The following is a 13,604-nucleotide window of genomic DNA, read 5'->3' on the forward strand; positions in this document are numbered from 1 at the left end:
CCTTTAATGGGTACTTTTCCCTGCAAGCAAGGATTGGGGTTATGCTGTGTCCATGTAATTCTCTTTAGTAAGAGTAATGGTGGCCTTTAGCAGTTGGAAGACGGTGAGGTAGTCTTCGCTTACCTTCCAACATTTTTGCTACCCCTATATAGAAAACCAGGGTTGGTTACTCTGTTTTTTTCTTTATCTACAGGTCTATGACAGTGAGGATTCTGTCGCACCTGTTCGTGTACCTGCCCTACAGCGGATCCACAGGTAAGTGCTTTACCTTCTAGGTGAGAAGGATGCAGCACTTAGGAGTTCCTTGTTTTAAAAAAAAAAAAAAAGGATATTTAGAGAACAAGGTGGATCCATATGGAACTGAATATCCCTTTTAAAGATTGGGATATTTATTAGGCAGCAGTTCAGGGCACTGTTCTGTCATGAGAAGGCTTTTTTGATTTTGGCTATGGGGATTTGATTGCACAAGTTTACCTTTAATTTTATTTGGGATTGTTTTATCTGCTGGAGTGGATTTGATTTCTGATTACCAGTTGGGGCGAGTCTCTCCAGCGTGGCTGGGGTGTAGCGGTGCCGGTTATAATAATTATTTATATCTATGCTAAAAAAGAAATATTCAAATTTTTTATATAGAAATTAGAGTATAAGGGAAATAAGGGGCTATTTTATTTGCTATGGATGCCGATCCCAAGCTTACTCTGTCCTTTGACAAATGTCTTTATTATGCAGATGCCCAGGTTATACCTCCTGTGCAATTTTGTTCCCCTTACCTTAATAAGGTTTAATTATCTAAAGATAAGGATTCCCTATCTGACCCTTCTATTTCTCAGGATGATGCTGTTCAGGGGGATGTCTCAGCCATCTTCTAACATGTCCCAGTCTTTGACAGATTCACATGCAGTGCCCTGTGGTTCCTCTCAGTCAGTTCCTGGGAGTGTTTTTTTTTTGCCTGAAGATTTTGCTGTGCAGTTGACTTCTGCAGTTTCTGCAGCCCAAAGTGCTTTACCTAGTTCTAGTAAAAGGAATAGAAATCTAAGAACATTTCTATGGGTTCTGATTCTGCCAATACTGATTTGGTTAGTCTTTCTCAATTATCTAGCGAGGATCCTCTGCAGCTTCTGAGGGCGAGATCTGTGATTCGGAATCTGCGGTTCCTAGAAGAGTAGATTCTGAGGAGGTTAATTTTAGATTTAAACTGGAGCATCTCTGTTTACTTTTGAAGGAGGTTTTAGCAACTTTGGATGACTCTGAAACAATTGCAGAGGCTCCTAAATAAGCTGATCTAATTTTAGAGGAGACTGCTATAGAGAAGATCGAAGATAGGATCAAGGCTCTAAAGCTGGCTAATACTTTAATCTGTGATGCCAGTATGCAAGTTGTCAGGCTGGGAGCCAAGATTTCTAGTTTTGCGATTCTAGCCCGCAGAGCCCTTTGGTTATATTCTTGGTCTGCGGATGTGACTTCCAAATCCAAGCTTCTGTCTCTGCCTTTTAAGGGTAAGACTTTATTTGGTCATGGTCTGGCAGAGATCATTTCCATGGTTACTGGTGGAAAAGGAGTTTTTTACCACAGGATAAGAAGAATAGGCCCAAGGGTCGTCAGACTTCAGATTTTCATTCCTTTGATAACTTCAAGGGACAGAAATCTTCCTTGTCTTCTAAATCTGAGCAAGCCAAGACTTCTTGGAGGGCTAGCCAATCTTGGAATAAGTGTAAGCAATCCAGAAAGCCTTTCGCTGAAGCTAAGTCAGCATGAAAGGGCTGCCCCCGATCCAGTTTTGGATCAGGTAGGGGGCAGACTTTCCTTCTTTAAGCAGGCTTGGATTTGCGATGTTCTAGATCCTTGGGCAGTAGATGTTGTTTCCCAGGGATTCAGGATAGGATTCATGTCTTGTCCCCCCCAGGGACAGATTTCTATTATCAAGATTATCTGTAAACCAGGTAAAGAGAGAGGCCTTCTTAAAGCGACAGTCTACTACAGAATTTGTAATGTTTAAAAAGACAGATAATTACTTTAATACCCATTCCCCAGTTTTGCATAACCAACACAGTTATATTAATATATGTTTTACCTCTGTGATTACATTGTATCTAAGCCTTTGCAGACTGCCCCTTATCTCAGTGCTTCTGACAGACATGAAGTTTAGCCAATCAGTACAGACTCCTAAAAAAATTCACGAGAGTGAGCACAATGTTATCTATAGGACAAAAAACTTTCAAAATGCTCTGAGCTAAGAAGTGGCTTTCAATGGTTTTGAAATCAGTTTGAGCCTACCTAGGTTTAGCTTTTCAAAAATACCACCAAGGGAACAAAGCAAATTTAATTATGAAAGTCAATTGAAAAGTTGTTTAAAATTGCATGCCCTATCTGAATCATGGAAGTTTAATATTGACTAGACTGTCTTTAAACTGCGTCTTCTCTGGGAGTGATTATCCCAGTTCCTCTAGCAGAACAGGGTCAGGGATTTTATTCAAATCTTTTTGTAGTTTCCAAAAAGGAGGGAACTTTTCAACCCATTCTAGACAAAATGGAGGCTATTCGTTCTATTCTCCCCCTAGTTCAGGAGGGTCAAATGTATGACCTTCATTGGTGAAGATCTAGGGGCCTTTCTTGGAGTCAGGTGAGAATTCCCTGTATTCTGTCCTTTCTTCAGGATGGCCTGAAAGAAGGGTTTATCAGTCAGTACCCTAAATGGTGTCAAATTTCAGCTCTGTTGATTCTTCTGCAAAAGCGTCTGGCAATTTTCCCAGATTTTTATACTTTTGTCCAGGCTTTGGTTAGAATCAGGCCTGTGTTTAGTTCAATTGTTCCTCCTTGGAGTCTTAATATTGTTCTCAAGGTTCTGCAGCAGGCTCCATTTGAGCCTATGCATTCTGTTGATATTAAGTTATTGCCCTGGAAGGTTTTGTTTCTGCTGGCAATTTTCTCTGCCCGTAGAGTTTTAGAGCTTTTGGCTCTACAGTGTGATCCTCTTTATCTTATTCTTCATGCGGTCCTCCGTACTAAATTAGGATTCCTACCTAAGGTGGTTTCAGAATGCAATATTAACCAAGAAATTGTTGTTCCTTCATTTTTTCCTAATCCTTCCTCTAAGAAGGAGCGGTTGTTCAACAATCTGGATGTTGGGCGTTCTATGAAGTTCTATTTGCAGGCTACGAAAGATTTTCGTCAATCTTCTGCTCTTTTTGTTGTATTTTCTGGTAAGCAGAGGGGTCACAAGGCCACTTCTTCTACTCTCTCCTTCTGGTTGAGAAGTGTTATTCGATTGGCTTATGAGACAGCTGGACAGCCGCCTCCAGAGAAAATTATTGCTCACTCCCCTAGGTCTGTCGCTTCCTCTTGGGCCTTTGAAAATAATGCTTCTATGGAACAGATTTGCAAAGCGGCTACTTGGTCATTATTGCATAATAATTTTTCCAAATTTTATGTTTTTGCTTCAGCTGAGGCTTTTTATGGGAGGAAAGTTCTTAAAGTGGTGGTGCCTTCTGTTTAGGCTCACCTGTCTTGTGTAACCCTCCCTTCCATTCTGTGGACTCTAGCTTGGGTATTGGTTCCCACTAGTAATTGAATGTTTTGGTGGACTATCCATGACATAGGAAAGAAAATATAAGTTATGCTTACCTGATAAATTCTTTTCTTTCCTGGCATGGAGAGTCCATGACCCGCCCTTATTTTAAGATGGCTTTTTGTCATTTTCTAAACCTCAAGCAATTCTATACCCTTTGTGTCTTCTTCTCTTTCCATGATTCCTCGGCTGAACTACTGTGCATTTTGGGAAGTGGGAGGATACTTGAAGCTTTGCTGGAGTGCTCTTTGCCTCCACCTGGTGGCGAGGAGTTGAATTCCTACTAGTAATTGAATGGATTCATGGACTCTCCATGTAGGCAAAGAAAATAATTTATCAGGTAAGCATAAATTATATTTTTAACACAGAATGCTTTTCAGAAACATGAAAGTTTATTTTTTACTTACATGTCCCTTTAAAAAAGTGCTCACATCTCACAGCGCCACAATAGATCTGAGGAAAAAGAGCATTATGTAAAGTAACCAAGCGGATTACTGGACAGTTAACAAATTTATTAAAGCCAAGAGACTATCAACTCTGCCCAGTGACCACCTGTAACCCTGACACTACTCACACTGACAACACAAACAGGTCATCAGCTAATGCATTGATTAACCCCCCCCCCCCTTTTATTGCATGTTTCAACAACCACTGGGAAGAAGAGGTCAATTTAATTTTGAAATAAATTATTGTCATAACATTGTGTGCAATGTCAGAAACATGAAAGTTTAATTTTTTACTTCTATGTCCATAATTGATATAATACAATTTGAATAGATTGTTTTCTTATTTCATTAATATTACACAGTGTGAATTCCTTGTACAGCTTCATTAGCACATATTTTGCATATTTTTAATCACTAGAGGACAAACAATGTAATTTTCCCCCCTAGCATCCAGAAGAGACTGTCACTCAGGAGGAATTTAAAGTGCCGCTCCTTTCATTGGTACTTGGAGAATGTTTATCCAGAACTGCAGTAAGTAGCTTTGATTAACGTCATTTTGATATTATGTAGGAATACAAATTTTGCTGTTAGCCACTAATTTGATCTATTCCAAAAACTAATACGATTTCTCTGTTAACTTCTAATCTGATCTATTCCAGTCCATTAGAAAAGCTGAGATATTTGCTTTGTATGTGTTTTTGTAAAGATTTAAAGGCAATTCAAGTACATTAGAAATCTGTTATTGTGGTTTTCAAGTGACTTTGCACTGTGTAAACCCCACTAATACTTTGCATTGAGAGAATTTGACAGGGATATGTCAGCCCATGAGAAAACATTTTTCAAACTGATTTCACATGCTTTCTAGACTGTTTTAACCTCTTTAAACCACATGCATGGCTGTTCATACAGCTTTAATTAAAGGGACACTCAAGGTTATAATAAACTTTACTTTGAATTATTCCTGTGTTCCATTAATATATGATATCTCTTTGAATAATATAAAAATCTACCTTTTTATGTTATTTTTAACTCAGAAATTGCTCTCCCAAGAAGGTACACCCATCCACTCCTGATTTGGCCAGATTTTTATTTTAGGCATTTGATTTTTGTGTGGTTACTCTACCCATGCTGTCACATGACACTCAATCATGCCTGGCAGCTCCTGGAGTGAGCAGTATAATATCAATGGGTTGGATGTCTTCTATTATGCTCAACTGCTCGACTCTCTGCATAGGGATTTTCCAAGTAAAAATAAGATATAAAAAGTGTTATTGCATATTATTTACACAGGTATCACATATAAATGGTACCTACAGGTCTATCAGGAGAATTTTTACTATACTTTTTACTATTCCTTTAAATGGGCAAAAAAATTTTTTCTTAAAGCTAAATAAAAGTATTTCTGCAGTATATTATGGAATCATAACCTAATCTGTATTTTTAATAAGAGGGACATGAAAATAAACAATAAAACTCATGAAAGAATTGTGAAAATACTGTTGACCCTGTTTAACTGTGCACCAATTAGCATTTTAGCCCTGCAGATGTATATGACATCAATCAATCGAATTTAATAGTAACATATGCACATGTTCAGCAAATATGGGTACTATGCCGACTGATTAGAGACTATTGGGCTAGATTAGAAGTTGACACAAAAATGTTAATGTTATGCTGTGCTGAAAGGCTTCCATTTCTCCACTCATAATAAAGTTTTTTTTAGTGCTTGAATGATAGTCTAGTGCATGCTAACATCTGCATGTTGGATAGGGATGGGCGAATGTTTCTAAAAATTCGAAATTTAAAACAAATTTTGATACATTCGTTCAAATCGAATTTCGAATGTTTATATAACATTCTAACATTCTATTTTTGAATTTTCGTTTTCGAATTTTTCAATAAAATTTGAAAATATTCGTTCGAATAATAGGATGGTTTAGCTATGTATTTATTCAATTTCGAAATGTAATATGCGAATTTGAATGTGACATTTCGAATTCGAATGTGACATTCAAATTTTAAATAGTATTTCTAGTCTACAACTGTGTTTAATAAATGTAATATTCAAATTCGAATGCTACATTCGAATTCGAATGTCACATTCGAATTTGAAATAGTATTTCTAGTCTAATACTGTGTTTTAAATGTGATATTCGATTCGAATGTGACATTCGATTCGAATGTCACATTCGAATTAGAAATTGTATTTCTAGTCTAATACTGTGTTTTATAAATGTAATATTCGAATTCGAATGTGACATTCGATTCGAATGTGATATTCGATTCGAATGTGATATTCGATTTGAATGTGATATTCAAAATAGTGTTTCTAGTCTACAATTGTGTTTTATAAATGTAATATTCTAATTTGAATGTGATATTCGAATGTAACATTCGAATTCGAATGGGACATTCGAATGTGACATTCGAAAACTGTAAAAAATATTCGAAAATCAAATTTTTAAGAATATTCGTTCTTATCAACATTCTATTATGTAAATCGAATTTCTACAATAACATTCGTTCTAACATTCGAATTCGGATATAAACACATTCGCCCATCCCTAATGTTGGATAGAGTGGGTGCGTTAAATCCTTCACATAATAGATTTGGGTCACATTCATGCTGAATATTATTCGGGTGCTAAGCCAATGGAGAGCAAAAAATCTGCTCCAGTATTGAAATTCTTTTTGTTCTGTACTATACTATTGCATAAAACACTTCACACATACATACGCCACACAAACACAAATATACACAAACACACACATATATATATATATATCTATACACACTCATATATATATATACACACACACACTTACACACACACACATATATATATATATATATATATATATATATATATATATACACTTTTTTATATAAATATATATATATATATATATATATATATACAGGGAGTGCAGAATTATTAGGCAAGTTGTATTTTTGAAGATTAATTTTATTATTGAACAACAACCATGTTCTCAATGAACCCAAAAAACTCATTAATATCAAAGCTGAATAGTTTTGGAAGTAGGGTTTAGTTTGTTTTTAGTTATAGCTATTTTAGGGGGATATCTGTGTGTGCAGGTGACTATTGCTGTGCATAATTATTAGGCAACTTAACAAAAAACAAATATATACCCATTTCAATTATTTATTTTTACCAGTGAAACCAATATAACATCTCAACATTCAAAAAAAAACATTTCTGACATTCAAAAACAAAACAAAAACAAATCAGTGACCAATATAGCCACCTTTCTTTGCAAGGACACTCAAAAGCCTGCCATCCATGGATTCTGTCAGTGTTTTGATCTGTTCACCATCAACATTGCGTGCAGCAGCAACCACAGCCTCCCAGACACTGTTCAGAGAGGTGTACTGTTTTCCCTCCTTGTAAATCTCACATTTGATGATGGACCACAGGTTCTCAATGGGGTTCAGATCAGGTGAACAAGGAGGCCATGTCATTAGATTTTCTTCTTTTATACCCTTTCTTGCCAGCCACACTGTGGAGTACTTGGACGCGTGTGATGGAGCATTGTCCTGCATGAAAATCATGTTTTTCTTGAAGGATGCAGACTTCTTCCTGTACCACTGCTTGAAGAAGGTGTCTTCCAGAAACTGGCAGTAGGACTGGGAGTTGAGCTTGACTCCATCCTCAACCCGAAAAGGCCCCACAAGCTCATCTTTGATGATACCAGCCCAAACCAGTACTCCACCTCCACCTTGCGGACGTCTGAGTCGGACTGGAGCTCTCTGCCCTTTACCAATCCAGCCATGGGCCCATCCATCTGACCCATCAAGACTCACTCTCATTTCATCAGTCCATAAAACCTTAGAAAAATCAGTCTTGAGATATTTCTTGGCCCAGTCTTGACGTTTCAGCTTGTGTGTCTTGTTCAGTGGTGGTCGTCTTTCAGCCTTTCTTACCTTGTGCTTTTGGGCACTCCAGTGATGTTGCAGCTCTGAAATATGGCCAAACTGGTGGCAAGTGGCATCTTGGCAGCTGCACGCTTGACTTTTCTTAGTTCATGGGCAGTTATTTTGCGCCTTGGTTTTTCCACACGCTTCTTGCGACCCTGTTGACTATTTTGAATGAAACGCTTGATTGTTTGATGATCACGCTTCAGAAGCTTTGCAATTTTAAGAGTGCTGCATCCCTCTGCAAGATATCTCACTATTTTTGACTTTTCTGAGCCTGTCAAGTCCTTCTTTTGACCCATTTTGCCAAAGGAAAGGAAGTTGCCTAATAATTATGCACACCTGATATAGGGTGTTGATGTCATTAGACCACACCCCTTCTCATTACAGAGATGCACATCACCTAATATGCTTAATTGGTAGTAGGCTTTCGAGCCTATACAGCTTGGAGTAAGACAACATGCATAAAGAGGATGATGTGGTCAAAATACTCATTTGCTAAATAATTCTGCACTCCCTGTATATATATATATATATATATATATATATATATATATATATATATATATATATATATATATATAAATAAAAGTGGATATAAAGCCTGAAATAAAGACAGACACTTTTTTTGTTTATCCAGTTTTAATTACTCAGTGCAACTTATTACATCCAAGTGAAAGATATAACACCAACATGTCAGACAGAAGTAAAGAGAATTCAAAAACAGAATAAGAGTTGGAAAAAGGATCACCCCCTTGTGTCAGTATTTTGTTGAACCACCTTTTGCTTTAATTACAGCCTTTAGTCTTTTAGAAAAAACGAGTGGAGGTGGCACCTACGGCTGTCTAACTATATAATAAAATTGTAAAAATACTAAATTTAGTATAAATTGCGTGTATAATTTTTTAAAAAAGAGGCATTTGCAAGTTACTATAATAAAAAAGTATTTGTAATTTATTAATAAAAAGACAATCCTTTATAATATACTTATTAAAAGAATAATAAATTGTTCTATAAATCTAACACCGGTGTTATAGTTAAAAAAGCTTCAAATGCTATTCACTTAAATCAATAAACACTTCAGATTGTGAACAGTGATGTCGCAAACCTAAAATTTTCGGTTCGCGAACGGCGGACTCGAACTTCCGGTATTGTTCGCGAACGCGCGAACCGCCATTGAATTCAATAGGCAGGCGAACTTTAAAACCTACAAGGACTCTTTCTGGCCACAATAGTGATGGAAAAGTTGTTTCAAGGGTACTAACACCTGGACTGTCGCATGCTGGAGGGAGATCCCTGGCAAAACTCCCATGGAAAATTACATAGTTTATGCAGAGTCTGCTTTTAAGCCATAATGGGTCTAAATCAACTAACATTCCCAAAGTGGCTGTCTCAAAACATCCCGTACAGAAGATAGATTGATAGATAGGATAGATAGATATAGATAGATTGATAGTTAGATAGAATCGATAGAAGAGAAATAGATAGATTTGTTAGATATATAATTACCCTAATAAATTCTAATAATCAAACATGCGTTCTTGGACCCAACTAGCTTGTGTTAATTAGTACTTTTCTTAGCACTTTAATCCCTGTTCCCCCCCCCCTATCGGGGGAGTTCTATATGGCCTGCCAGATTACCCTGAAAAATTATAATAATGAGACATGTGGTCTGCTACCTATTTTAACTAGGTTGTGTTTTAAGTACTACCATTCTTAGCACTTTAATCTCTGTAACTCCCCCTATTTGGTGAGGTCTATACGGCCTGGATGATTACCCATACAAAATATAATAATAAGACATCTGCTCTTGGTCTGCGACCCATGATAACTATGTTGTGTTAATTAGTAATGTCCTTCGCATTTTAATAGCTGTTACTCATACTCACCCTATTGGTGGAGGTCTATATGGCCTGCATGATTACCCTTACAAAATATAACAACCAAACATATGCTCTGGGACCCATGGTAAGTAGGTTGTGTTAAGTAGTACTGTTCTTTGCAGTTTCATACCTGTTACAACACCAAATGGTGGCAGGTCTATCTGGCCTTCATGATTAGCTGCACCCAAACCCAAAAAAAAGCAGAGTGGTCTTAGACTAACACCCATGGCTAACTCGGTTGTTTCAATTAGTACTATTCTTAGCACTTTCATCCCTGTTACGGGTGGTCTACATGGCCATCGTGATTAGCCGAACAAAATACTACAATCCAACCTTTGCTCAGTCTTCATAGGCCCTTCATTGTCTGTATTTTGATAGTACAGTTCTTATTATTTTTATAGCTGATACAACACCGAATGGTGGCAGCTCTATATGGCCTGCATGATTAGCCGCACCCAATACAAAAATAAATACAAGCGGTCTTGGATTACCACCCATGGCTAACTCTGTTGTTTCAATTAGTACTATTCTTAGCACTTTCATCCCTGTTACGGGTGGTCTACATGGCCATCATGATTAGCCGAACAAAATGTAAATATTTTTTAAGTAGGCCTGGCACACAGGCTTGGAAGGCTGTAGAAAAGTGCAATTCTAGGGCACGAGCAAACTGAGGATTAAGATCATCAACAATCAAGATTTTTTTTATTTTAATTAGTAACTATACTGTGACAAAAAATTAGGATTGTTGTAAATAGTTGGCAAGACGGCCTGGCACAAAAGGATGGCAGGCAGGAGGTAGATGCAATTCAAGGACACTAGGAGACTGATTACTGACAGTCTAAACAGTGATGATTGACAATTTTTGCAATACTGTTAACAGAAATATGATTGCTGACAACAATTGGCTAGGTGGGCCTGGCTCACAGCAGGCTGCAAGGCAGGAGGAAAGTGCTATTCAATGGCACCAGCAAACTGAGGATTCAAATCACAGCAACTATTACCAAAAAATTTAATTTTTAATTATTAGAATACTGTCACAACAAATATGATTGGTGTAAATATTTTTTAAGTAGGCCTGGCACACAGGCTTGGAAGGCTGTAGAAAAGTGCAATTCAAAGGCACGAGCAAACTGAGGATTAAGATCAACACTAAAAAATTTTTTTATTTAAATTAATAACTATACTGTCTGTGACAACAATTATGATTGGTGTAAATAGTTGGCTAGACGGCCTGGCACAAAAGGCTGGCAGTGGCAGGCAGGAGGTAAATGAAATTCAATGGCACTAGGAGACTGAATATTTGCAGTCCAAAAAATTAGGATTTTTTTTTTTTTTAATTACTGTTACAAGAATTTTGATTGGTGCCACTAATTGGCTACTTGGGCCTGGCAGACAGGCTGGCAGATATGAGTCGTGGATGGTAGGTAGGGCAGCAATTTAAAACAGTATGCTGTGTAAGTGACAAAAACACAGGACTGATAGAAAATTAAGTTACATTACACTAGCAAAATATTTTAAAATTTTAGATTTTAATATTAAAATTATGTTAAGAAGTGCAATGCACATATGACTCTATGAGTGGTTGCACTGGCTGGCTGCTACGTAGGGCAGCAATTATAACAACAGTATGCTGTGTAAGTCAGATAGACAGTTAGACACAGGCCTGATAGAAAATACAATTAGATTACACTAGCATAATGATTTAAAGACTTTTTTTTGGAAATTTTAAGAAAAAGGTTAAGCACATACATATGAGTCGTGGCTGATAGCCTTGGAAGGGCAGCTATTAAAAACAGTAGGCTCTGTAAGTCGGATACACACATGCCTGATAGAAAATACTATTAGATTACACTAGAAAAATGATTGAAATTATTTTTTTTTTTGGGGGGGGGGGGGGGATTAAAAAAAGGTTAAACACATATGAGTCGTGGCTCTCTATGTCAGCAAAACACACAGGCCGGATAGAAAATTATATTAGATTACACTAGCAAACAAATTTAAACTTTTTTTTTTTTATATTAAAATTAAGGTGAAGAAGAATAGATATGAGTGCTGGGTGGCTGCCTGGCACAGACAAATTAACCAAAAAACTGAAAAAAAAAAGAGGTATATTAATGCTGAGTGAGCCTGACAGACACAGGCATGATAGTAAATGTAATTAGATTACACTAGCAAAATATATATATATATTTTTTTTAATTTAAAATAATGTTATAAACGGATATTAACACTGGTGGCTGCTGGCTGGCACAGAGCAATGAACCAGAGTATATGCTGTGTGACACTGGCCTGATAGAAAATGAAAAAAAATTACACTAGAAAAATAATTATATTTTTGGGTTAAATTTAAACTAATGTTGTTAGGGAGATATCAGTGGTGGCAGTAGTCACAGCATATGCTGTGAGCCTTAAACACACAGTTGAAAGCCAGGCAAATGCTAATAAAAAAAAAAACGAAAAAAAAAAAAAAAAACTGCACGAAATATAGCCCTAAAAAGGGCTTTTTGGGGTGCTGTGCTTGCAGCAGAGATGAGTGGAGTCCTTCTGGACTGTAAATACACTAGCCTAGCTATGTTTTTCCTATTAATGTCAGGAGCAAAAACACAACACGTCCTCTCATTAAAAAAGCAAGGTCATTATGAGTCTAAAATGGCGGATTCCGAGTAGCTGGGAGTGTCTGTGAGGGAGTGTCTGATATTGATTGGCTCTAATATGTCAGGCGGCTGTGACATAAAGGGTCAAAGTTTCCACAATGATGACACATAGGGGTGGATCGAACATCGCCATGTGTTCGCCCACAAACGCGAACGCGAACAAGCTATGTTCGCTGTGAACCGTTCGTGGGCGAACAGTTCGGGACATCACTAATTGTGAACATAATAAAACAGATCTCTGTTGTCACTCTCATATATAGATAGGATTGCATACAATTTTACATGAACATATTTGTCAGTGGTTAATTCGTCAATGCATAAATCACTATATGGTGATGCAAAAGATCTAAGTTGGTTTTGGCTAATATTAGAACAGCCACAGTAGCATTATCCTTATTTTGAATTTCGAGTTTATAAGTTTTTCTTCGGTGTTGAAAGGGAAGTTGTAATGTGTAAAATAAAGCCTCAAGCGGTGTCTCTCACTAGCCCAATGAGTCAGCTGTGGGGGTGGAGTCTCTATTTCTGCCGCTTGTATTTGAAAGTGATACAGATCCAATTAGAAAAGTTCAATTGTAAACAAATTCTCTATTTCAAGTGTGCACACTTACGATGTTTCCTCAGCTCCTATAATAAGCTCCTACCGTTTACTTGCTTGTACATATGATTGAAGTCACAAGTAGTGTAGCGGTTCTGGGAGCTGGAGCAGGATGCAGATGATCAGCTGAATGTCCTCCTTCGTGTCAGGTAACAGGTTTCTACACTTTTCAGCTCTCCAGGGAGCCTTTGTCAGCCTTTAGTCTGTTGCAATATGTCTCTACTAAATTTGCACATCTAGTCTGTGCAATATTTGCCCACTCTTCTTTGCAGAACTGCTCCAGTTCTGTTACATTTGATGGTGATCGTTTGTGTGCTGCAGTCTACAAGTCAAGCCACAGATATTCAATGGGGCTTAAGTCTGTTCTCTAACTAGGCCATGCAAGGACATTCGCCTTTTTCTCCTTCAACCACTGTGTGGTCATTTTTGCTGTGTACTTTGGGTCATTGTTATGTTGGAAGGTAAACCTTCTTCCCATTGACAACTTCCTAGCAGAGAGCAGCAGATTTTCCTCAAGAATTTGATGG

The 13,604-nt window shown here is 37.3% G+C and overlaps 1 protein-coding gene across 1 annotated transcript in view; it reads left to right on the forward strand.

Annotated features, from left to right (window-relative positions):
• Positions 1 to 13,604, forward strand: part of GALNT14 (polypeptide N-acetylgalactosaminyltransferase 14) — a 1,042,958-nt gene that overhangs the window by 959,342 nt on the left and 70,012 nt on the right. The window contains exon 12 of the mRNA XM_053712800.1: positions 4,459 to 4,542. Coding sequence (XP_053568775.1) covers positions 4,459 to 4,542 — 84 coding nt within the window. The remainder of the gene's footprint in view (positions 1 to 4,458; positions 4,543 to 13,604) is intronic.

The sequence above is a fragment of the Bombina bombina genome, chromosome 4 (genome assembly GCF_027579735.1).
Source record: "Bombina bombina isolate aBomBom1 chromosome 4, aBomBom1.pri, whole genome shotgun sequence".
Taxonomy (NCBI): Eukaryota; Metazoa; Chordata; class Amphibia; order Anura; family Bombinatoridae; genus Bombina; species Bombina bombina.